We start from the raw sequence: 27,415 nt of genomic DNA, 5'->3' as shown, positions 1-27,415 counted from the left end.
AGATGAAAGTGAGAGTCACTGATGTGGAAACGTCCTTTGATCTAAGGCAGTGGTTCTCAAGCAAGGGTTATTTTTCCCTTGCCCCAGGGGACACCTGGCAATGTCTGGAGGCATTCTTGGTCCTCACAACTGGGGGGGGCGGGTGGGAGACTGTGTGTGCTATTGGCATTGAGTGGTTAGAGGCCAGGGATGCTGCTAAACTTCCTACAATGTACAGGACACAGCATCCACAGCAAAGAATTATAAAGTTCAAGTGTCAACAGTACCAAGGTTGAGAAGCCCCGATCTAAGGGACAGAGACATGCTGTGCACGCAGATGACTGCGGTTTTGAGAGAGAGAAAAAAAAAGTTTAGCTTCATGATTGCAACCTGCTTACGAGCAATGATACCACTCCTGTCCGGAGTAATTAGGCTAGTATAAGCCAAAAGATTATCCAGCTAGAAAAACATTTTAATTAGGAATTTCCTCTTTAGTAGGTTAGCTCTTTATGTAAGCTTTTTATTTATTTATTTACGTCAGACAGTAAAAAATGGATCCAAAATATGGTTCTTTGCACTGGTGAGAGGGGTATGAATTTTGTTGGGTGTATAATTTAATTGCTTTTCAAGAAGTTGACATGAGTGTAAACATTAGGAGGTTAAGTTATTGAATCTTCCCACTTCGTTTCACTCTGCTGCTGGATTTATTCAAGAGCAACAAAAGTCACACCAGAAATGAGCCCTCATATTTTCTAGAGACAAGGTAATCCACTAGAGCAAAGTTCTTAATCCTGGTTATACATTACCGTCACCTGGGAGTTTTTTAAGCTCTCCATGCCCAGATGCCACCCCAGATCAAATAAGTTAGTATCTTTGGGGAGTGGGAAACAAATCAAGACGTCTTGATTTTTTAAAGACTTCCCAGGTGATTTCAATGTGCAGCCAATTTTGAGAACCACTGTTCTCGAGGCTCGTTTTTTTAGAGTATCACCTGTTGACCAGGAGCAGTAGCATCACCTGGAGCTTGTTAGAGATGCAGCCCCTCAGGACCCACCCAGACTACAAGAATCAGAATCTTCAGTAGAGCAGGATCCCCAGGAAATTCACAAGCACACTGAAAACTTGAGAAGTGCTGCTCTGAACATATTGCAAATAGTCAATTTAAAAAATGTATGCATATTGCAATATGTACAGTCGAAAACAAGGCATGGGGAAATGCCCCAAAGCTCAAGGTAAAATGAATTTTCACTTGACGAGAAATGTTAAGTTCATCACTGTGGCTGCTTATGTTTTTCAGTAAATCTTAACTATTTTAATTATGAAAGCTCTTCATCCCATAGAATAATTTAATCCTATGTTGTGGGGGGGTGTTGTTTTGTTTTGGGGTTTTTTTGGTTTTCTTAAGAGTAGCACTAGCTATTTGGTGGCCTGAGATGATCCTTCTGGTATTGGGAACCCAATGAGAACCCGAGGCAACACCTTTCTTTGCCTGTAAGTGAGAAGGTGGTCTCTCAGCTCCGTGTGCACATGCACGAGGAGGAGACAGTATGAAATGCCAGCCATTAGAATCCATGCCAGGCTGAAAAGTTTCACCTTAGTTAACAGCACTGAACTGTGCTCACATGTATCGTGGTAAAACAATTGTTCTAAATAGTCACACAGCTTTATTCTGGGAAGCACAAAATGCTTCGAATTAAAGTAGTCTGGCGGTGAGATTTTCCTAGGGAATTTAGGAGGTTTGTTAAATGTCCTACAGCCAATTCCTGACTGCCAGACCTTAGATGCCTTAATTTGTCATTGAATCATCGAATGCTCTTTCACACTTCCTGTCTTTTAGGACAGACTGATATAAGGGAGAAAAAAAAACATAAAAATCTCTGTCACAAAGCCAGCTTTCTTCATCCCAGCCAAGTACCCTGTCAGCATGTTTCATTAGAGCACCCTGTTCTGGAATAATTCTACCATGTGAATTTCTGCCCTCAAAAAATATATACCTTTTTCTCTTCAAATCCTACAAAGAAAGAGGTGAGAGAGAAGCATGGCATAGTGAAATGAGTTTCTGCCAGGAGTCCAGCTGGCTGAATTCAGATCCTGGCTGGTACTCTAGTTGCTGGGTAATTTGGAGCCATGATCAAATCACTCTGGGTCTTAGTTTCTTCATCCATAAAAAGGGTCTAATAAAGCCCTTTGTCATGGAATTACTATTAGAAGTAAACAAGATTATGCATGTAACAACAGTGCCTTGCACAAAGCCAACACTCATCAAATATTTTCTTTCTCTTTCCTTTGCCTGTTTTTAAAAAAACCCTCAGGAAAATGTTATCAGACATCTAAAAAGCAGAGGCTGTTCATTATTCATCTTTCAATCTGATGGGCCTGTCATGTCGTCTGGTACATACTCAGTACTTGAGAAATATTTGTGGAATGAATTACTGGTTTCTACTCAGGACTTGTAGCTCAGTGGTCTGAAAGTGGAAAACTAGCCAGCACTAAGTCATCAGACGTCATGCCATTTCTTATATGTCGCGCGGCAGACGTAGATAGCTACATCTTCTTAAGAATCCAGCCCCCACTGGCATCTCACATCTAGCCCAACGCACAAATCTGTGGGAAAAGGAATGGCCAGCTACCTGCAATAGTATAATTGAGTTCTTTATGTAACGTTATCTTCTCCTGCTCATATAAAATGTCCTGAGTCTTTAAAATGATCCTATGTATTATTTTGATTAATTACCCACTGTTTAGTGCACAAAAGACTCACAATTGTATTATTAAAATCCAACCTAATAAATACAAGCATTTAGGAGAGAAGAGAAAAAAGGTGTGGTTCCTCCTAAATGGGTGGCAAAAAAGCGGGAGGCAAGAACCTTCAGGAGGGAGCTATAATTTGAGCTAAGGATGGAAGGTTGAATTGTCATCCAGCAGGCAGACAAAAGTCAAAGAGAACCACTGGACAGAAAGAATAGGACATGTAAAGGGCCTAGCACATAGTAGGCCATCTCTCAGATCTCCTGTGAAAGCCCAGCACCTTCTTCAGCATGATGCATGACAGCTACAGGGAGTTTGAACAGAAGAGTTGACTCTTTGTCAGGACTCTCCTGTGTATTTATTTAGAAGTCTCTTTTTTAGATTTCCCCATGACTGGCACATGCCTATCACATGGTAGATGCTCAGTAAATACTTGACGAATGACAGCTGATAGTGAAGGAACCAATTAAGACCATTCAACACATACTTCTCAAACCGTGGGGTAGGACTGACTTGTGGGTCATGAAGCCAGTCCAGTGGCTCAACACCAGCTCTTTGGAAAAATACGAATTAGGGGGAAAAGGTGAGAAAATATCAGAGTGCACTCTGTTTTGGAAAAGTCAACACCACTTTGTGAAACTTTGGTTTCTGTTAGATATACTCATGTATGTGGGAGTGTGTATATGTGTATATCCTGGCTGGCAATGGGAAATAGGTTTCCTACCTTGGGTCATGGTGAAAAAGTGCCTTCAGCTTGCATAAGGCCAAGCAGACGAGTTCACCAGAGCTTCTCTGATTTAAATCTTCACAGACACACTTAGGAATCAGTCACAGATTGAGTAGCAGGGGTCCTTATTTGGTTGCTATGACGGAAGGGACAGGAGGTGGCCCTTGCACTCACTAGTGCACCACCCCCAACCCCCCCCCCCCAAGCCGCTGGCCCTTGTCTTACCAGCGCGCACCCACCCCCTACCTGAGCACTGTGATGCCCGTGGCCCTGTGGGTTCATCATGCAGTAACTGTGCCTGCAGTGTGAGAGCCGTGTCATCCTCAGTGGGGTGTGACATCGGCCTTATCAGGAGACACAGACTGAGGGGAGAAAAGCACCCGCCCAGAACTTAAGTCTATTTTCTATGAAAATATATTTTCTTATAACCACATAACGTTAACTCTCTGCCTTTGATTATGACTGTTGCACTGACATTCTTTGAAAAAGAGAAGGAGGCAGATTCCCCATTATATGCTAAGTACAGTGCTACATACCTTCACACACTTAATGACCCAGAAACTCAACTGGTTAACAGCTCAACAGAGAGTGATACTATTTTCAAGTTGGGCCCAATCGCTGTCTTCTGTGTTTGCTGCAGTCAATCTTCCCGCTGGGCCTACAGACAAGTTTCTGTCTGAAATCTTAAATCTGGTAACCATAGTAATGAAGCACAGAGAAGGGGAGATCTTGGAAATGTGCTACAGATACTCCAGGAAACAAACAAACCTCATTTTATCTATTATTTTCCATTTTCTTTCTTCTATTTTTTGTTTTTGGCAAGAGTTGTTTGCAAGAAGCTATAGTAAAGTGCTAGTGAACCAATGGTTGCAGGGAAGGTAGAAGAGAGCTAGGACATAGATGATCTGCAAAACTGAATAATAATCCAGAATAACGGAGTATAGATTGTGTTTCTGGTTCACTTCACTGCTTTGAATGTCCTTGGGAGAAGCGCTACAAAAGTGCCTCCTCATGGTTTACAGTGCTCATATGCTTCAGTAACTGCTAATTTTAAAACAGAACCTACACTCCGTATTCATTTGAGAAGACCTAGCTTATTGGGATCATTCAAATTCAGAAGGAAATAACGATTGGCCAGAGAAAGCAGGTTTCTAGTTGTTCACCTGCAGAAAATGTGTTTGTTGTGCAGCTTTGGAAGATGAAGCAATGGCCCACAGATGTCTCTTTCCTCAGGCTATGCCTCACTGCCCCTCTGTCAGAGCCTCCTAATGTTTCTCCAAGTCACGCCTGGGTGATGCCATCATGACGTTAACCTGTCTCTTCAAAGTGGAGAGAAGGGGATCCAGGGCAAGACCAGAGATCCAGTCCTACTGATTGAGTTCTCAGTTCTTGAGTTTTACTGAGCTTCCTGCACCAGCAACCAGCTCACCAAACCCTGACGGCCCACAGCATTGCCTCCTCTCCCTCTGAGCTCCTTTCAGTAGAAACTGAGCAGTGGGAGGGAAGAGAAGAGGTAGTTACTTAGAAGGTTGATATTATTGCTTGTGGCCTCTAGATTTCAAAACTGAATAAAGATAGGGTTCCATGAATATGGTGTGTTGACCTCCAGAAATACACCCACTCAGGGCCTAATTCTTCATATAATGTGAGGTTATATGTTACTATTTGGGGGGTTTCATTATTCTATAGCCTATATTTTATATATTCTATATTAGAATCTTTTTCAAAATTGTAATAGTAGCAAGGGACTTGTTGCTTAAATGAAACCCTTAGAAATAATGAAATAAAATACTGGGCAAGTCAAAGATAACTGAAAGAGAAAATACACCTGAACCAAACTGTTCCTGTGGGGCTGATTATATTACGGCAGGGTTTCTCAAAATGAGATCAGAATGACTAGAAATCTCCAAGAGGTCAAGGAGAGTCATAGCAGGGCACAGCTTATTGAATACATCTTTCCTGCACATGGGTCAGCACCTTCCATGTGTTTTGCCCTCCTAGACTTCTGACCTTAGTAATTTTTATATGATCAGAGATTACTACAATTAGTAGGTACAGAAATGGTCATCTAGTTGCCAAACCAACATGTTATGCCAATACCCAACATCTCCAACAAATGATTAAATGGCTTAAACATCTCTATCAACAAGGAATTCATTACCTTCCAAGGTGTTGTGCTCCACGTCCAGTCAGAGTTGTTAAAAATTCTTCCTCATGGTAAGTTGACTTCTGTCTCCCTGTAATGTCAACCAGTTGTTTCTGATTAGCAACCTGGGAGCCATTAATACAACTGCTCTTCACTCTTTTGAAAACACCTGTCATATGAGCCAGGCTCATCTGTTTCCAAGGCCAGCCTCTCTTGTTCCTTCTCTGGTTCCTCAAGTGGTATGCTTTCGGGGACATTCAGCATGCTTGCATCTTACCCTGTCCTCAGGCTATTCCGTATTTCTTACCCCTTTTCCTATTCAATGACCCAAGCACAACAGTCTATAAGCTGGGATATCTATGAAATTCTCTCTTTCAAGAATTTGAATGAAGAGTATTCTAATTAGATGATAGATGATAGGAGCACCTGGGTGGCTCAGTCAGTTAAGTGGCTGCCTTCGGCTCAGGTCATGATCCCAGGGTCCTGGGATTGAGCCCCACATCGGGCTCCCTGCTCAGCGGGAAGCCTGCTTCTCCCTCTCCCACTCCCCCTGCTTGTGTTCCCTCTCTCGCTGTGTCTCTTTCTGTCAAATAAATAAATAAATAAAATATTTTAAAAAAAAAGACTCTCCCTCTCCCTTTAAAAAAAAAAAAAGATGATAGCAGGGACTTGAGTTGAAAAGGTCTCCACAAGGTTGAGGCTGGGTTGGCCCAGCTGGAACATGCATAAGTAAAGGAAACTGAAAGGAGAAGAGCTGAAAATGGGAGAGGATAACGGCCATGAGAGATTGGGAATAATCTCATTTCCTGACTTGCTCACTGGAGTTCCTGGGCCCTGCTCCCACCATCATCAATATCCCCATCATAACTAACATTTATTGAATATATACTATACACCAGGCACTGTTAAAAGCCCTTAATGTGCAGTATCTCACTGAATCCTTTCAAAAATCCAAAAGGACGTTGTCACTATTTCTCTCTTACTGCAGAAGAGACTGAGGCACTCAGAGGATTGAGTGACTTAGCCAGCTTCCACACTGGTTAGTGGCAGGGCCAAGATTTGAAACCAGGAGTTCTGGATCCAGAACCCAGGCTTCTTTCCTTTACAGGGCACTGCTTCTGGATCCTTGGAGACTCATGATATTTTCTTACATATTTTTATAGTAATTTCTTGAAGAAATTCCCCATTTATTTAAGCAACTGTGAAGTAGGTTTCTGTCTTTTGTAACAGATCCTCCCTGATTAAAATACAGGAATATTAGAAGATACTGACTCCTGGCCAAAAGCCACAGACAAGTGCCTTTGCGCTGTTGTATAGTTGCCCTAAAAAGTAGGCTCAGTTGATGAAATGAGGCTGCCTCTTGACATGGCTCACTTTTCTGTAACATATCTGTAACACTCATGTATATCTTCCAGAGGCAGTGCATTTCTTGGTGCTAATAGAAAAAGGATGCCATCTAGCTTCTCCTTCATTACTCCAGCCTAACATTAACCCTTCCCTAGGATCCTATTGGTCTGTACATTCTTTTACCATAGCACACATCACATGCTATTGGAATCATTTGTCTGTGTCAGTGTTTCCCAACCTCAGCACTATTAAGATTTCAAGCTAGAGGAAGGGAAAAATGAAGGGGGGTAGAAATCGGAGGAGGGAGACGAACCATGAGAGACGATGGACTCTGAGAAACAAACTGAGGGTTCTAGAGGGGAGGGGGGTGGGAGGATGGGTTAGCCTGGTGATGGGTATTAAAGAGGGCATGTACTGAATGGAGCACTGGGTGTTATACGCAAACAATGAATCATGGAACACTGCATCAAAAACTAATGATGTAATGTATGGTGATTAACAGAACATAATAAAATAAAATTTAAAAAAAAAGATTTCAAGCTAGATAATTCATGCTTTGCTATGGTGGAGTATCCTGTGCACTGTAGGATGTTTAGTAGTATCCTGGCCTCTACCCACTAGATGCTAATAGGACCATCTCCTCCATTATGACAACCAAAAATGTCTCCAGACATTGCCCGATATCCCCTGGTGGGTAAAATCACTCTTGGTTGGGAACCACGGGTCTACATGTTCTAAACCCCTATCCCAAACCCCTGCTGCCTTCAAGGGCACGACTCTGTCTTTTTCATCCTTATTTCTTTTCAATGTTTGGGACATTATGATGCTTAATATGTCTTAATTGAATAAAACTATAGTAACTTGCATTCAAAAGGTGTTTTGTACTTATAAGCCTGAAGTACCTATATTATCTATATCTGGGTTTAGTCAGGAAAACAGAGACACTAAACATACTACCATATTAAGGGGTTTAATATAGAAATCAGGGTTTATATGAATATGAAGAGTAACTACAGGAATGAAGGTCTGGAAGGCTATAGTCAGAAGAGAGGACTTTAACTTGAAGCTCTGGGTGGAAAAAGAGGTGTTCACAGGGAAATCTGAGAAGCCACCATAGCCAGCCTGGAAAGTGAGATCATAAAATGGGAGCCCACTGAAAGATCTGGAATCCCACTATGTCTAACAAAGCAGCCTCATCTGACATCCACAGACTCCCAAATAGAATAGCCTCTGCCTCCTTCCCACCTTTGAAATATCTCAAATTCTTCTCCCTGACAAACCTTAACATGGAACCAGGCAAGAAGGGAATTGTTGGAAGTGTAGTTTTTCCCAGCCTTAAGGCAGGCTCTTCAGCAGAAATGGCAGTGCCAGGAAAATGACAGCTAATCCTAACAATAGCTATGTGTTAGCCTAACAAGCCACTTTTTGACACCAAGTGTGTACATGCACGTGCGCGCACGCACACACACACACACAAGCCGATAATGGTCCAGAGAATTTGGCAGTCACGATCATCCAAGTTAGAAAGGAAGTAAATGTGATTTTGTTGCTGCTGCTGCTGTTCTTGTTTTTAGTTTGGCAGAGGGCTCATACTCTGATCATCCATCCCCTTCAGTTTGCGCTCTGTAGATAGTCGCAATGTTCACTTTGTTTGCACCCGGAACAGATGGCAAACTATGTTAATAATCGAACAGCTCATACTCCAGATGGAAGATGTTACCCTTCATGCTTCTTAGAATTTCGGGTGTCTTCTGAGCATTCTCGCTAGGCCAGAATTGACAGAGATTACTAGGAAAGAATTTCCAAACACAAGGCATTGCTTCGCTCTTGAGGAATCAAAGCCTCAGAAGCATGTTATCAACTTCTAAACTACTCCCTAGGACTACAGCTGACATGAAGTGAAAACATTTCTGCTTTATAGATATTGAGCCAGAAGTCAAACAATTACTTTTAAATAACGACTTCGAGTCCATTAAAAACATGGTGTTGCGGGTGAGGTGTGGTCCAAAGTAGAGTCAAGTTTATATGTCACTTTAGAGAATTAGATTCCACATGTTCATTGAAAGGACATATACTTCAAAGACTGCAGGGCCCATGACATCTAAGATATTTACTATCTGGCCCTTCACAGAAAAGGTATGCTGACACCTGGGCTGGAAGGAGAGCAGCAGGAGTTAAGGTCTGAGAGGTAAAGGGGACATTGCAAGGACTTGTCTTTTACCGAGTGAGGTGAGATCCACTGGAGAGTTTTGAATTGATGAGGATCTCCCTTGACTCACATTTTAACAGGATCCCTCGAGTTGGGGTCCTAAAAATTGACATTATTGTTGGGAGGGAGGATCTAGAAGCCAGGGGACCAGATAGAAGACTATTACAGTAATTCTGGTGGGAATGATTCTGATGAGCCACCATTGGGCGACTCAGACCAGCATGCAACATTGGAGGTAGTTAAAAGTGACTAGATTCTGGTTTGGAGATGGGGCTGACTGGACTTGCTGGTACTTGATATGTTGCCTAGCCCCACACAGGTGCAAGGGAGGCCAGAAAATGCAGTCTCCCCATGTGCAACATGTGTGACCGGCTGAAACAGGGCCTCTTCAGTAGGGGCGATTTTACAATGTCTGGCAATGTCTGGAGACATTTTTTCATTATCACAACTTGGAAGGAAGGGTGCTACTTGCATCTAGTGGATAGCAGCCAGAGATGCTGCTAAATATCCTAAAACATACAACACAGTTCCCTACAACAAATAATCACCTGGTCCTAAATGTCAGTAGGCTACAGTTAAAAAACCCTGAGCCAAAGGAAGATCCACCACTGGAACAAGAGAGACAGATGGGTTTTTGTAGATAACCAGGAGTCTTAGCCCAACCCCATTCCTGGGCCCCAACCTCTGCAAGGCATTTGGAGGCTGTGGCAGGCTCAGCCCTGGAATGCCAGCTCATACCACAACTGAGTCCCGTCTGACCTCCTTGCCCACATATTCCCCCCCGTTACTGGAGGTGAGCTTTGTCCTGCATAGGAGGCACTGTGGGCTTTTATGCTCACATGGAGACATGCAAAAATAACATGTGACCCAGGCAAGGAAGGAGGTTTTGTGAAATGATAGCTAAACGATGCACAGCACCACAGGGCATGCATTCGTTTGTTTTAAGAGATTTGTGAAGAAAATGTTCCATTAATTAGAATTTCATGACATAAAACTGATGTTTGGTGATGACCATAGATTTACAGGAATTATATTCTGTTCACCACACCCAGATGGGCGGCATGTGAGCTCAGATACCCTTAACGTTATGCAAATTTAGTCTTTGCTATGGGTAATAACTGATAAGGTCTAATTTATTTGGTGAAATATTTGCATATATCTAATATATACTGTCTTTTCATTTACCTAGCATTATTATTTTGACTTGCAAATAGATGCATAAATTAAAAATTGTTTCTTTGTATTCTGGCGTGTTTGTCTATGCCATTTATTTTCTTTGCAAATGAGTGTACGTTGTTTGCTAAGGTTGTTAATGAGTTTGATCTAAATTTATGTATTTTCACACTATCTGGGCTGCTTACTAGCTTAACAGTGGACCAAAAAAATGGACAGTGTTTCAAAAATAGACCATAAACACCTCAGTCCTTGAGTGGCACTGTTAAGTTTAAATTTGCGCTAATTTTATGTCAATTCAATATGCAAAAATAAGCGACATGATAAGTAAGCAAGGAAAGCATTTTTCGTATTACAAAAGACTTTTTTTTCTACTATTCATTTAAGAAGCATTTCCTTTATATATATATTCGACATAGGAAGCTTCAGCCAAGTATTGTTCTAGGTACTGGGGCTATCAAGATATGAGAAACTGCATCCCTATACTTGAAGGTCATCAAGGAGGCTGACATGTAAACAGCTGATTTTAATATGATGAAGCAGGTTCTGTTATGGAAGCATGTACCAGGTGCTTCTGAGGAGAACTCATGACCCAGGCTCAGGGGTCAAAAATAGGCATCCTGAATGGGATGATGGCAGAGTGGGGTCTTGAAGGATATGCAGGAGCTCACCAGGTGAAGAGAGGTGAGGGGTATTTAATGCAAAGGGAAGCAGTTGACTAAAATCACAGATCATGGAACCCCATGAGAGAAGTAGGTATAAGGCAGGACATAGGGGACCTTGAATGTCACACAAAGGAGCTTGGGAGTGGTCATTAAGGAGATGAAACTGTTGAAAACTATGAAGTCGGGGAATAGAAGCAGTGGGCCAATGGCATTCCCTCAACCCTATGACAGCAGAAAGCAGGGCTGGCTTCAAAATTTGTGGGGCCTGGTGCAAAATGAAAATGTGGGACCCTTGTTCAAAAATATTATGAATTTTAAGATGCCTCTAGCAAAGCATGAAACCAAGTATGGACCCTTCTAAGCACTGGGCCCAGGTGTGACTGCACAGTATGCATGCCCATGAAGCCAACCTTAGCAGAAACTATCAGGGCAGGGATAGGAAGAAGACATTAAGACCCTCATTTACATACTCTCTAGTCTCTGGTTGTGAAGATAACTCTTAGACATATCAACCAGCTAGAGATCAGTTTTAAGGCAACATACTAGCCAGCATTATAGTCCTATACTGAAACTCAGAAGATGGCCAAATGACTAATTTTCTCCTTTTAAAAATGAGGAAATGGGAGGGCAAAAAGTCTGAGGGGATCTCCTAAACCCACACATTTAGGAGATAGTAAAGACGTGAATTCAACCGAAGTCTTTCAGATTCGGTTCCAGTGTTTTCCTCTGCTCCTCTGCAGTATCAAGGCTATTGTGTCTGTAGTGAGAGGGATAGGGATGGAAGTTCTTAGAGGCTGCAGAAAGGACTGCAATTGGCAAAGAGAGGGAGATCAACTAAGAGACAGTCACTATCCCCTTCTCTCTCCCAGGGAGCATATCCTTTCTGAGCTTTTACTCAGAATCAAGAGGATCATGGCAGGCATAGTTATTGAATAACTGTCACAGGACCAGCACTGTACCAGAGAATAGGGCTCCAGAGATGACTTTAGCACACTCTCAGGAGCTTACCCTCCAGTGAATGAAGACAATAATGGAAATCAGCTATCGAAATTCAGAGTTCCTGACTACCCAATTTTTAATATAATTGGGAAACAAAAATTTTAAAATAACAATAAAAAGGAAAATGGAGAATGTAGTCTAAAAACCAATAGGTAGCTAAAGAGTCTTTTCCAGATGGGGGCAATCACAGATGATTTGCACATTGCCTTGTGTATCTCAGCTATATTACCGTGGATACCCTCACCAATTCTGGAGACTCTAGGCGCATCTGACCACCAACACACCTTTGTACATATCTCAAGGATGTGTCTTGTATTATTCTCTATGTCCCGCCCCCAAAAGACCCAAGGTCTTATTCATCTTTTGTTTCCCATGGTTCTGAAAATAAAGCTCTAAGCAGGCGGCATGGTTTGCAAGGCCCTATATGACCCAGCCCCTGCTCACTTGTGAAACCTGTCTCACCCCACTTTGCCCCCGCATTCCGGGAGCCATCTCACCATCTCTCCATTGCAGCAGACCCTCCCATCTTAGACATCTCCCCGCTCTGCCTTCACCTCTTTAATGCCTTTGCTTTTTCAAGTCTCTAACGAAATATCACTTCCTCCAGGAAAAGCTTCTCCTATTTGCCAGATGAGACCAGGACTCCCATTAACAGGCTCACATAGCACCCTATAACTTTCCTCCAGGGCCCTTATCATAGTTAGCAACTATGTATTCTTGTGATTATTTTAATTTATGTTTGTCTTCATCTCAGGATTGTGAATTCTTTAAAGGCAAGAACTTGATCTATTTTGCTTACCAATGGATCCCTCACAAATGGCCCAGTGCCTGGCATCTCCTTAGGCATTTTCTGACTACTCAATCTGAAACATCCATTTCTCTGCCACACATCTCTCTTAAGTTGCTTACCTTGATTGTTTTTCTTCAAAGCATTCATCATTATTTGTGTGTGCGTGTGTCTGCGTAAGTGTGTGGGAGTATTGTGTGTGTGTATACACATATGTATATATGTGTGTATATGTAGAAGTGTTTGTGTGTGTGGGTGTATAGTTTCTTTACTTGTTACTATCTGTTTTCCCCAATAGAATGTAAACTCCAAAAAAGCAGAAACTTTGTCTTCTTGTTTACTGCTGTATCCCTACCATACCACACACCTGGCACATAACAGGTCCTCAATGAATCTTTGTTGGAAATACAAATATATGAATAGCAAGTGCTCAAGAAATGAATGAATGATAACATGAATGATATCCTGCATTGAAAAAGAGCTGCTCCAATGATAAGCTTTCCTTTTGGAAAAATTGCTCTTTACTGTCTGCCCAGAATGACACTTTGACAGTTTTAATTCATTTTACAAGATGTCATTAAACAACAAAGGGGGTTATATTTGGTTTACTTTACTGTAAATTTGTTGTTCTACAAAGTTCAGTCAGATTCTTCATCCATAATCTTCAGTGAAGCTATTTGGGATTTGATAGGGACAAATTCATAACAATCACAGACTTTCAGAGTCTTTGGAATCAGACAGTTTTGGGATCAGACAGACCTGAATTTGAATCTCAGCTTCAACATTTATTAGCAATATAACTTTGGAAAGCCACATAACTTTTCTCAGTCTCAATTTTCCCTGAAAGCATGTGATTTCCATGGTCAGTTTGGTGAAAGGACTTACTGTAGTTTTAAGGGCTTAGTACATAGTTATAATCAATAAATGATTACTATTTATTATTCATATCGATCCCCAAGTCCCTGTGACATAAAGGAGAAAACTGAGGCCACAAGAATTGAGAATTTCTCAAGGCCATCTCTCCTCCCCAAGTCCAGGTGACAGAAATCAGCAGGCCTTACAATTAAATATTATCCAGCCTTCATTTGACCAGGGGTCTTTTTCGCGGGGGAAAACCTACTGTGTTTGGACTCATAGTGTTTCCTTTTTTTTTAAGAGGTGGGAGAAGGGCAGGGGGGCAGAGGGAGAGAGAATTTTAAGCAGGCTCTGTGCCCAGCGTGGAGCCCGACGCAGGGCTAGATCTCACAACCCCGAGACCATGACCTGAGCCAAAATCAAGAGTCGATTGCTCCACCAACTGAGCCACCCAGGTGCGCCCCCCATGGGCTCACACTGTTTCCTAAGGAGGGCCAGAGATTCCATTATGTCCTTGCACTGATTGAGGCTCACTACAACCTTGAGTTCCAACTGAGGAATTTCCTATTCCTATAGAAGAGACACTCAATCCAATCAAAGAATCTGGTTGAGAAATGTGATGGAAAGAATTTTTCCCTACACCAGTTTTTAGGAATCCTTTTCTTTCCTCCTTTCTAGGGCATAGAAGAAAAATTGGAACTATGGGCTCCCCTAAAATCTTTCATTTTATAAATACCATGTTCTTTAAGTATATTGAAATCATTTGCTTGTGACAAATAATTCACTACAATGCAATTCTGGTGAGCTTTAGGTTTAATTTCACATCTACACAAGAGTTATTCCAAATACAGGAATGAGTTAATTTTACAGTAAGTAAAACTGAGGCATGAATTAAATAAAATAACAAATCTCAAATGAATTACATAGTGCCATGACAGTGCTTCATATGGCAGGATAGGATTTAAGGAGATTTTTCTCAAAGTGGGATATAGAAATTGAACGTATTGAAGCTTTGGATGATTCATTTTCTGTGGAAATTTAATCAGTGAATAACAAAACAGAGGGATCTAGAAGTATTTACTGTTCAAAGTTCCTGAAGATGGTGGGTCAGCAGCAATACTTAACTAATTGGTTTCCCGGCTAATTAGAAGAAGTGGAGAATATATGCCTAAAATTCTTTCCATACTGGGAAGATCTGATTCTCCCTGTTAATATGTTCAACTAAGCTGTGCCTACAGATTGTTCTTTCTTTTAGCTTCAGCTTAACCATGACTCAAGCTCATCTCCATTTTACCCTCATATAGGAATCTTGCCATATTACCACATTTTATTCTGAACCTGCTATAAAGGCAATTAGTCATTCATTATAACACAAAAATTCAAACTGGTTGCAATTATGTTTTCTGAATCAAAACCATACCCTTTGATGTGGATAATTTAAGGTTCTATGTTTAAAATGCATTGAATGAGTCATAATGGTAAGTAAGAAGACCCTTAAACTAGCATTCCTATCTTCTGCATGTGAAAAAATTAAATGGATAATTTCTACCTATGACAAATTTATTTTTGTGGTGGAGAATTTTAAAGAATGGATTTAATTAGCTGTAACTATGCTCAGAAGCATAATTTGAAGTACCATTGAATGAATGAAGAAAGTATTTTCAAGAATAGAAAAAGCCCTCTTAAAATTCCCTTTTGTTCATTACTCAACAAATGTTTATTAAGCAGCCACAGTTTGCCAGGCAATGTACAACTTAATGATAACCTAACCTGGCATCATTCTACTCTAGCTCTGTACTTAATTGAATGAGTTAATCTCTTCGGCTGTCCATTCACAGTATGTGAGGAGAAACTATAGAAATTAAATGAATGAGTCAGTCTGAAAAGAAACATGGATGTGGGTATTTAGGTTTCCTTTTGTTCTGCATGCTAAAGCAGGTTACTAGCTAACTAACTTTTCTATTTCTTCAGGGATCCAGGAATTTAAAAAGAATCTTATCTCACTCAGGCAGTCATCTATATGCTTAATCATGAGTTTCTAAATGTTTATAGAGGTGAGAACAGCAATTTGCAAGATTCTACAGATATGGAAAGGAAAAATAGCACAGTAAGGTTAGGCAGATAAGGGGAAATGTACTTTGAGGAATAGTTCCCATTCGAAAAGTAATTTTGTACTTAATAATATAGAATAGGTTCAGCATTTTAGAGCTGGACCTTAAAGCTCATCTAGGTCACTGGTTTCCAACCTTCTGCATTAGAGTTACTGGATTTTAAGAGTCTCATGCTCTACCGACTGAGCTAGCCGGGTGCTTGAGTCACTGGATTTTAAATCTCCCTAGAAATTCTAATTCATTTGGTCTGGAAGGGGTTTGGAGGGGAGGCAGGCATGCATATACTTGTAAAAGTTCCCCAACAGTCAAAGCTGAGACCCACAGATCTAGTCCAGCCTTGACATTTTTGGTATGAGGTCCCTGAGGTCTTTATTTAATTAATTCATTTATTTCATTTTAAGTAGGCTCCACGCCCAGTGTGGAGCCCAACACGGGGCTTGAACTAACAACCCTGAGATTGAGACCTGAGCTGAGATCAAGAGTAGGACGCTTAACAGACTGAGCCACCCAGGCGACCCCCTGAGGTCTTTAAAGAATAAATAACTTGCTTAGGATCAACACAGCTTACAATGCTTGGAGCCTGACCTAGAACCCAAATATCCAAATTCCTAGTCTGTATCTCTGTTTACTAAACCAACTGGCACTGTTTCTACTTCTCTCACTCAGTAGTTGAGATCTAATTACCAGTTAGTAATAGAAAGTTCAAGACAGCTATAACCCATGTGACTCCCAAGTCCCCTCCCCCTAATGACCTGTGTGGTTCCTTTCTTGCTAAGTACTGAATAAATCTTCTGATAACATTGTAATAATTAATATGTTTATGCCACATTTTTAAATACTTCACTTTTTTAAAACTTTTGCATCTATAAAAGATATCATTCACATTTTAAGACAAAGAAAACAGATTCAATATTTGAATCTGAGTCCAATTAAAGTCTTCATTTTTGAGCTTATATAGCTGGGCACATCAAGGTACTCTAATGTCAGGCTGGGTTTTCTTAGCCAGCTTCCTTTTATGATAATGTCTTTAGGTTGAACACTTCCACTGGGTTCTGAAAGCTCCATGCAAGTAGGGCTCTTGTCCAACTTCATCAACTGTTTCTGAGGACCTAGCAAAATGCCTGCCATAGACTCAACACTCAATAATTCATTGTTGCATGAAAAATCCTTCATTATATTTTGTTAAGAAATGAGATGGAGTGTCTTAAACCAACTTGTATAGAATAATCCCATATAAATAAAAGTACCAGGGAGATGATTTTATAAAGGAGTAGATTTACAGTTACTTTATTATAAGAGCTCTGGCCTGATTTTCCTGCCATAAATTTGTCCTTGCTGTACCATTTGGATTACAGTTGGGCTCTCATTCATACTATGTTCAAGTACTTCACTCAAGATATCTTTTACATGTGGCTGAAGGCACAACTGATATGCAATAAACACCGATGAAATGAAACTCATACCAAGTTTTCTTGTGTTTTGGGAAACATAAGCCTTGGTATTATCTGGCAAAATAAAGAGTGCCCTGCCTTTGGTAACTCCCAGGGGTTGAACAGTATTGTGGAAGGCAGTGAACTCATTTCAAAAGAAGATTCAATCGATGGTTATTTAGAACTAAATTTTTATTTTTACTATTTATTTATTTATTTGAGAGAGAAGGAGAGACAAAGAGTGAGAATATGAACAAGTGGGAGGAGGAACAGAGACAGAGAATCTCAAGCAGGCTCTGCACTGAGCGCGGGCCTGACACAGGGCTCCATCTCACGACTCATGAGATCATGACCTGAGTCGAAACCAAGAGTTGGTCACTTAACTGACTGAGCCACCCAGGCGCCCCTAGAGCTAAATTTTTATTAAGCAGTTCATTTCAATCCCACCTTTCCAACTCCACCATTTTGACCCAACCACACACCAAGATTCCATACATTTGATTCTACTAAGGCTATTTGCACTTTACCCTGAGGTTGCAGTTTTTTTAGTGTTTTATTTAATTCACATAGAAACAATCAACATAAAATACCACTGACATCTGTTAAAATGACCCATGTTTAAATATGGTAGAGATAAATAACAAAAGAATCAATGTTAAAAATTGACACTAGAAAACAGGTGTTGGTGAGGATGTGGAGAAAAAAAGGAACCCTCGTGCACTGTTGGTGGGAATGCAAACTGGTGTAGCCACTGTGGAAAATAGCATGGAAGTTTCTCAAAAAGTTAAAATAGAACTACCATATGATCCAGCAATCACACTACTAGGTATGTCCCCCAAAATTACAAAAACATTAATTCAAAGGGACACATGCACGCTGATGTTTACAGCAGCATTATTTACAATAACCAAGTTATGGAAGCAGCTCAAGTGTCCATCAATAGATGAATGGATAAAGAAAATGTGATATATACAGATACACACACACACACAAACACACACAATGGAATATTACTCAGCCATAAAAAAGAATGAAATCTTGCCACCTGCAACGACATGGATGAAGCTAGAAAGTATAATGCTAAGTGAATAAGTCAGTCAGAGAAAGAAAAATAGCATATAATTTCACTCATATGTGGAAATTAAGAAACAAAACAAATGAGCAAAGGGAAAAAAGAGAGAGAGAGACAAACCAAGAAACAGACTTAACTCTAGAGAACAAACTGATGGTTACCAGAGGGGAGGTGGGTGGGGGGATGGGTGAAACAGGTGATGGGGATTAAGAGTACACTTATCATGATGAGCACTGAGTAATGTAGAGAATCGCTGAATCACTGTATTGCACACTTGACATTAATATAATACTGCATGCTCACAATACAGGAAAGAAAATAAAACGCTTGATTAGGGCATCTGGGTGGCTCAGTCGGTTAAGCATCTGTCTTCAGCTCAGGTCATGATCCGGGATCCCGGGATCGAGCTCAGCAGGGAGTCTGCTTCTCCCTCTGCCCCTCCCCCTACTCCTTCTCTCTAATAAATAAATAAAATCTTAAAAAAACAATTTAAAAAATTAGATTGCCTAAAAAAAATTGACACCAGACAATTAGCCATGGTAGAAATATTCAGCACCACATAGTGAATGTTTAATCTCTGATATATAGCTGAGATGAACTAGAGGACTGGAGGGGAAACAGGTATACATTTAGGGGGTTAATCTTAGGTCTAACATTAACATTAAAGCCAATGTTAATGGAAGGAACTAGGCTGTGAATGGGCCACAAATTTGCTAGCTAAATTTTCCTAAATTTAGGAAAAATTTACAATTTCTAAAATTTCCTAGCTCAAGGCCAGGTACACAGCAGGGATTCAGTAAATGGTTTTTTGAATGAATGAATGATGTGTAAGTGAGTAAATGAACAAATGGTCCTCTATATAGATGTAGAGTATAATATTTGGATCTGGAGGCTTGGCTTTAAAACAGTCCATTCAAAGTTATGGATCAATAAACTAGATTTTGGGAAAGTCAGTGCTGAATATAATGTAAGTGTTTCTGTTTGTTAATTAAAATGACCACGAAGTCGTTATTCTTTTTTTTTTTTTTAAAGATTTTATTTATTTATTTGACAGAGAGACACAGCGAGAGAGGGAACACAAGCAGGGGAAGTGGGAGAGGGAGAAGCAGGCTTCCCGCCAAGTGGGGAGCCCGATGCGGGGCTCGATCCCAGGACCCTGGGATCATGACCCGAGCCGAAGGCAGACGCTTAACGACTGAGCCACCCAGGTGCCCCCAAAGTCGTTATTCTTACTCTTAATTTTTCAGCCTGAAAGTTAATAAACTGTATCTGTTCCATGAATAATTGAGTTGAACTTGAAAGAGAACTCCACATTCCAAAAGCCTCCCACACTACCAGTTAACTGTGATTTATCCTTTTACTTCTGAAGAATTTTAAGCATCTTCCATCTGATCTGACTGACAATCAATCTGTGCTTCCTCTGTCTTTATTCTCCCAGGAAGAAGATGTTACTCGTGAAAGTCGTTTTAATTTCAGTGGTTATGGGATGGGTCACTGCCTCCAAGTGAAAGATGGAACAGCTGTCAAGGCCACACCTGCCAACCCACTCCCACAACCCCCAAAAGATGCAGATGCCATCAAGAAGAAGTTCGTGGACCGGGCAAAAAGGATTGACACGATATCTCGAGCTGCCTTCCCGTTGGCCTTCCTCATTTTCAACATCTTTTACTGGATCACATACAAGATCATTCGGCATGAAGATGTTCACAAGAAATAGATGAGCCCTTCAGACCCTGGACTTTCTTGCCTAACTGTTGTGCTTGTAAATACACAGTGAAATTGTCTTTATATCACTTTGACAGAGGAGGAGACCGGGGGAGGGGGGCGGGAAGATCATGAGAGCAGGTTTCCTGGCACCTACATGAATAAAGATAAGTTATCTGGGCAATGAAGGAAAATGTTTGCACAAAATTAAGGTGTTACAGAATCATGTGAGCATAATTCTCTTCATAGTCTTTAGCATTGTTCTTTCAGATGATGTATTAATTAGACATGATATGCAAGGTCAAGTTCTCGAAAGCTATTTGTCTTTGGTTTGGTCTGGTTTTGACTAATTCTGGTACTGAAAAGTTAGCTTAGACCACACACACACACACACACACACACATGGAAAATGCTTACCATCTGACCATAGTGACTAGCCTATAGTGAGTCAAGGACCAAACTTTTTCAGGAAAATGCTGCCTCGTTTTTAAAACAAGTACTCTGAGCCACAGAGTCTGAGCTACAGTTCTTTACAATGTCTGTAATTAGTGTTTCACCTGAGAAATCCTTTTGTGGGTCATAAATTATTTCTACTTATTGAGAAAAAAACAACAGAAAATAAACACCAACCACAAAGAACAGATTTCTACTTTACTGTCCGTGTAGGTGTGCAATTTAATATTATTTTTCTTTCCTAAATGTAATTTGGGGGTTTAAATTGTGTGTCATAACTGATTTGATAGTATACCCTCTTAAAAATAAATGCCCATTTTATTTTAGATCCCGATCAGCACACTGTATTTTTTTCGCTTTAGCTATATTTACATGTGACTTTAACTGCTCAAGTGTGACTTAGCCATTGCAACCTCTTGGCCACAGTATTTATGGAGATGGTGTGTCCTGAATGGTGTAGCTCATATTAGCTTGAACTTTCCATTTCTGCTCTCATTGTAGGTGTAACTACTAGTCCTAATGTCAAATGACCCATGATTTCTACTGTCAATCAAGTGAATATTGTTTTAAATATCCTTAACTAACTTAAAGAATTTTAAAATTGTACTGTGATTTTCATAACCTGTTGCCTTTTTGGTACCAGAGCTACGTGGTTTGAATCCTGGCTACATGTTTTAAGTAAGAAAAAATAAATAAAAGACGTATTTTTGCTTACTCAGATAAAAGACAACCTGTAAAAATATAATGAAAAACTTAAATTTTACATGTGCTGTCAAAGGGATTATTAAAAATATTTGTTCAATTTCAATAAAGCTAAGTGTGCCACAAAACTTCCCTAAGAGTCTTGCCATTTTTGCACCACAATGTAAGTTGGATGACAATGGTAACTTGGATTTTTGTTTCTGGTCTTTCTCACAAACGTAAAGCACTTATAGCTATGATGTTCTGCCCTAATATAATAGTTGCTTATAGTGTCCCCAGGAAGAAAGGAAAAATATTATTCTCATTGCAGAAACAGAGAAACAGGTATGTGGGACTACTGGGAGTCACCGTGGGCAAAATGAATAGTGGATACTTCGTATGAGCTCTGCAAAAGTTCCAAGAACACTGAGGGATCATGAAATACCAAAATGAAAAGAAATTTAAAAGAACAATCTGTCCACCTAGCCATCCTGGTTTTGTCAGGAATGGAGCTCTATGATGAAAAAACAAATATCTGAAAACCTCAGTGAAGTAAAGGAAATTCACCTTAACCCCTTGCAGATTTTCCTTAATCAAAGAAATCCATCATCATATTTTCAGATAAGATGCAGATTTATAAGTTGATGTTTATGGCCTTTTAAACCTATTCAAATATTGAATCATTTCCGTAGAGAGGAATATTGTAGAATGGCTAAAAGCAGGAATTTTGCAGATAGAAAGACTAGCTTGGCCACCTATCAACAGTGTGATCTTGGATAAGTTACCTGACTTTTCCTGAATAGCTCCTGTTTCATAGAGTTTTAAGAGGATAAAATGAGAAAAATGCAAGTAAAGCCATTAGCTTAGTGTCTAACACACAGTAAATTTCCAATAACTAATAGATAATAGTAAAATTCTTATTATCATGAATAGTATTGGTTATCCACTGGGAAAGAAGCTTTACAATTCCTCACCTTGGCAAGATTAATGCTATGTTTTTTGTATCATTCCTAAAACATCATTTCTGTCCTATTGCTCATTCCTTTCCAAACAAATAAGGCAAAGTCTTTGATTGTTCTCATTTCTCTTCCTCCCACTAAAAAGTAGTAAACTGAGGTTAAAATGCCTTCCAAACATGGGCCTGACTCCGTAAGTATCTTAGGAAGAGCCCTGATGTTGCTTATGGAGGGATGGGGAGGCACCTTGGGGGATAATCCTAAGCTAAATGATCATATCTAATCAATGTGTGTACCATATAATTTTCAGGGGGGTGTGGTCCCCACATCAGACAGTTTTAAAAAGATTCTCCTCTAAACATACCTGCCAGCCACTCAAGTAGGCAAAGACATCCTGGATGGCAAGAGGGATTCTTGGCTTATCTCTGATTCTAGTCTACATTCAGTGGAAAGAATTCTTCAGTGCACTGATTTGAGTTATATAAATAAGATAAAATCTCAGGGAAAAGATTTTTGAGTTGCATACTCTGACAAAATAGATAACTCCCCTATAATGTTATTGGAGATTTTATTTAGGACATTTTTCTTTCATAATAGTATTTGAAGGAAAATAGTTCAAGAATAAAAACATGGATCTGAGGAAGAGAACTTACCAGTTTTTATTAGATTGGAAGCTTCTGGAAGAAAGTGGCTATGTTTTCGTGGGTTCTCTGCACTGCCTGCCAAAGCTCAAATGCCCAGTGAATATTATTACTACAGCTAGGAAAAAGTTGGTGAGGGAGGATATGATGTGCCTATTGACAAAGTTATATAAGTTTTTCCCAACAAAGCAATGACATGAAGTAACCAACTACTGCTACCATTTCTCAGATAATGGATTAGTGGGAGATTTGTCTTTTAAATATTTTTGAATTCCTACCATTCGGTTTTAACAACAGATCGAGATGACTTAAGGCTTAAGACTCTTTATGGCATTCTCAAACACCTTGGCCCCAAACAGATGCTACAAACCAGACTTGCTGTAGATATTTTTAAAATCCTTCCAGTGTTAGCATTAAGCTCCTCATTTGTGCTGCTGAACGGAACTGCCAAATTCTGAAACCAAATTTTCCAATAAAGATTAAATGAGTATCATTTTATAATATGCTTAGTCAACTAATATCAAATAAGAAAGTTCTATCCAAAACACAGCACAAAATTCCCTATCATAAGATTCACAGTTTTGGGGAAAAAAAAAATCTATTGAGAATTTTTTTTAATTTATGCATTTCCTAGTTTAAGCCCGAAGCCAATTTGTGGAATGAATATAAGTCATATGTCTGCCAGATATATTTTTTTTAATCTTTCAGCCTCTGCTTTAAACTCTTTCTTATTTTCACCAATTTGGGTTTTCTTAAGTATAATTTAAATGATTCAAGTAATGCATGCTCTTCATAGATCACAAAGTAGAACTAAAGATAACACCACAACCTCATACTCATACAGTGCTTTCAACATATCAGAATGTTTTGATGTCCACAATAGCATTCAATTCTAATAATTGTCCAAGGTGGCCAGATCCAAAGGATCATATCCATCCTTTGGTCAATAGATAAACAGAAGCTCCGTGAATTAAATGCCTCACCCAAAGTCACCTGTCATATTGGGGGTTGAACATCCAGCATAATTTGTTTCCTAACTCCTCAGACTCTTACCTGTTCACTATATACACTGTGTTTAGGAAAATAAAAGCTGAGAAAGTAAAAAGTCATAGTACCACTGACTCACTCTCATGGATGACAAAATAATTTGGTAAAAGAGGGCATATAACAGATTTCTGTTGAAAATGCCTAAGAGAAATTAATACTACATACAGCATTAAGAATATCCTCACAGAGAGTAATATCTTATGCAATTGATGGCCAAAAAGATACTGGGGGTGACAAAAGACCAGCAGAACTCAATTTAGGAGGTGTTATTTCCATTCTTGAAAAAGGGAAAATGACCTTCACATTGTTACACATGCCCCCACATAAGAAAAAAATGCAATATTCCTACTTTGATGCAAACACATTAAAAATAATAAGTAATATAGGGCGCCTGGGTGGCTCAGTTGGTTAAGCTTCGGGCTCTTGATTTCAGCTCAGGTCATGATCTCAGGGCCGTGGGATCAGGCCCGTGTTGGGCTCCGCGCTCAGCATGGAGTCTGTTTGAGATTCTCTCCTGCCTCTAACCTTCCCCCTGCTTGCATGCTCTCTCTCAAAATAAATAAATAAAATCTTAAAAAAAAACAAGTAATATAGTTTCCCCCAAGCTGAAGGTAGTGTATATGTGATGCTTTTAGACCATGAATCAGCATTTAGAAAGCACATTATCACCTTGGCACAAATGATTCATAAATAGGTGAATGTGTCTTCAAAGAGGAGAACAAAGCTCTGGGGTGCTCTTTTGAAGTGTGTATAACACTGGCCTTCTGGTAGGACCCAGGGCTGGTCATGAAATGGACAGCTTGGTCAGTCCTCATGCAGACTGAAGCCTCATGAGAGGTTCCAGGTCCCCAAAAATAATAGAATCAAGAGCTAGGAGACCCTTCATGTGCCAGGATCAGAACTAACGAAGACTTCATCAAATCCAATAGATAATCATTTCCTGAGCTACCCCTGCTTTCTAAGGAGAAAGATGTAGAGGCAGGGTAGTGAGAAAGGGAAAAGAGATCAAAGAAATACAGTAGTCAGAAAGTTCCTTTTAAGGCATAAATCAGATCATGTCACTCTGATTTAAATCTCCAATGGCTTTCCGACTTAGAGAATAAGCCAGAATCTTCATTATGGCCACGTGATCTGACCTCCCTACCTCTCTCCCATCACCTTCTCCTATCCCCTCTCCCTCCAGGCATACTGGCAGGTGCTTAAACATACCAGCCACAGTTCTACTTCAGAGTATTGCATTTGCTGTTTCCTCTGCCTGGCACCCTCTTCCTTAGACCAGGATTTGCGAAACTTTTTAAAGGCCAGACAGTAAATTGTTTAGGCTTTGCAAACCATACAATCTCTGGGCTATTATTCAACTCTGCTATTGTGTATGAAAGCAATCATAGACAATATGTCAACAAATGAGTGTAGCTGTATCCCAATAAAACTTTATTTACAAAAACAAGTGGCAAGCCAGATTTGCCCCACGGGCAGTACTTGACCAACATGTGCTCTAGATACATACAGGGCTTACTCACTCATTTAATTCAGGCCTCAGCTCAAATGTCTCTCTATCAGAGAAGGCTTCTCTGACCATCCTATATAAACTAGTACCCTCCAACCATTATACTCTATTACTCATTCATGCCTTATGTTTTGCATAGCATTTGTCACTTCCCAATTGATGCTTCTATGTGTTTATTGGCATGCACACATACTTGAAGGACAGTTTCATGTGAGAAAGTAGAAACACAGGGATACACATTGTTGTATTCCCTGATTCTAGATCTGTGCTTGGCACTTAGTAGGTGTTCAATCAATATAGTATTTGTTCAATGAATATTGAATAGTTAATACTTATTAAGGAGTTAATTGAGTGTTTGCATGGGAGGCTAGGAGATGGAAGTAAGCAACCTAATACTAGCCAGTTAGATAAAAATTGCTTTCAAAACTTAAGCAGGTTTTGGGTTTGTAACGATGAAGAAATTGTACTAGATTAGCATTTTCCAAAGTGTGTTCTGAAAAACCCTATTTCTACAGACCCTTAAGGGTCTGGGATATTAGCCATCCTGCCTGAATTGAGTTTTTGTAGTTTCCCATTGACTTTTATCAAAAGATGGGGGCCTTCTAAGACATGGGGTTTCTGAGAGGTACCGCAGGGGATCTCAGGCATTTCAAACATATTTCTCTTTACCTCTGCTATGTAGTAGCAACTCAATTTCCCCTTGGTAGTCAGGATCAGTCACCCCAGCTAGTACAGTAACCCCCTTCTCTGTCTGCTGGCACAAGGAGCCCAAAATGCCAGGCAGCAGTCTCAACTTCCAGTTCTATCATTGTGTCTCTGCGAGAAAGCAGAGGCACAGATTTCAGAAAATGTTGTAGATTTGAGGCTTTGTAGCTAAATATTCTTAAAGCATAATTTTCAAAAAGATAAAATCATGACGCTCAAGCAAATATAAAATTAACACATGTCAAAAATTAATTTAACTTAATAACTGATAAAAAAACAGTAAAATGTTAAAACCAGTCCAAAGAGCATTTGGGAAGTTAGGTATTTACAAGCATCGCCAGGGTAAGTTTCCAGAGTTAGACACACAGCCAGCTGATGTCCAACAGGTCCACAACCAGTAACCTTTGGGATTATTTCTTTAGACAGAAATTATTCGCACTTCTACTGGACAAAATTCTACAAGTTCACCTTTGCCTCTACAGAGTGGTAAAATAGGCCAGACTATACAATGTCAAGCCCAGCACTGCATTGAAAGAGTACCTGCAACCTTTTTTTTTTTGGTCTATTTCCAAGTTTCAGATAATTTTTATGACAGATCACAATTCAAATTTAATGCTTATCTGTTATTTGACTATTAATATCATACCTTTACAGGACCAAGACCCAGAGCGTTAAAGTGACAGACTCTATATCACACAACATGTTAATGTAACTTTGGGCTCAGAAACCAAAATCCCCTGAATTCTATCCTGGTTTCTTTCTAAGTACTCCCGTGCGCTTTTTTCCATGTATCCCTGGTAGAGAAAGTTAGAAAGGGCAGTTTCTTTCCTTTATATTACTCTACTTCCATGTGATTATTTGCCCATTCTTCTAGAAGGCAGGTGGCATGGTTGTAAAGGCACAGTTTGTGGAATCAGATCTGAGTTCAAATTCTCCCTCTGTCTCATATTTGTAAGGTGTCCTTAGGCAAAGCTTTAATGTCCCAGTGATAAGATACTGTAAAATAGAACATAATAATGTCTACCTCATACAATTGTAGGTACAGACTAAATTGATTTGTATCTGCCACTTAATGGGTAGTGAATAAATATTAGTTCTCATTTCCTTTCCTACCCACACTTAATTAATGTTTTATTTCACTAATGATGTCATTCTGAACCTATCACCTATGAATGGAGTCTATTCTTGTGCGGTCTACTGTAACTACTGTAATTTTATTTTTATTTTATTCTATTGTAATTTTAAATTATCATCTAAACACTAAAAAGCCTACAAGTGAAAAGTAAATACAAGAAGACCATATCGAAAGACAGTCTGAACAAACTTCTTGGGTAAAAGGCGACAAGAGAGTTTTTATTGTTTCACTTTGACCTAATACAGAAAGGAAAACATTTTCCTGATTTAAGTGTTGAAAAAGTTTAAGTATAAGGCATATTCAGGGCCAGTAGGAGGAAGTTGTTAGGAGGACTTTTA

At 39.8% G+C, this 27,415-nt stretch overlaps 1 protein-coding gene across 1 annotated transcript in view; it reads left to right on the top strand.

The window, feature by feature from the left end:
• GLRA2 (glycine receptor alpha 2) overlaps nt 1-20,458 on the top strand; it is a 167,897-nt gene extending 147,439 nt beyond the window's left edge. The window contains exon 9 of the mRNA XM_081807978.1: nt 19,687-20,458. Coding sequence (XP_081664104.1) covers nt 19,687-19,965 — 279 coding nt within the window. The 3' untranslated portion in view covers nt 19,966-20,458. The remainder of the gene's footprint in view (nt 1-19,686) is intronic.
• The last annotated feature ends 6,957 nt before the right edge of the window (nt 20,459-27,415 follow it).

The sequence above is a fragment of the Leptonychotes weddellii genome, chromosome X, assembly GCF_054177405.1.
Source record: "Leptonychotes weddellii isolate Sample4059 chromosome X, ASM5417740v2, whole genome shotgun sequence".
NCBI classification, from domain to species: domain Eukaryota; kingdom Metazoa; phylum Chordata; class Mammalia; order Carnivora; family Phocidae; genus Leptonychotes; species Leptonychotes weddellii.
Note: the sequence above shows the minus strand (reverse complement) of the source record. Positions and strands in the feature narration are given on the sequence as shown.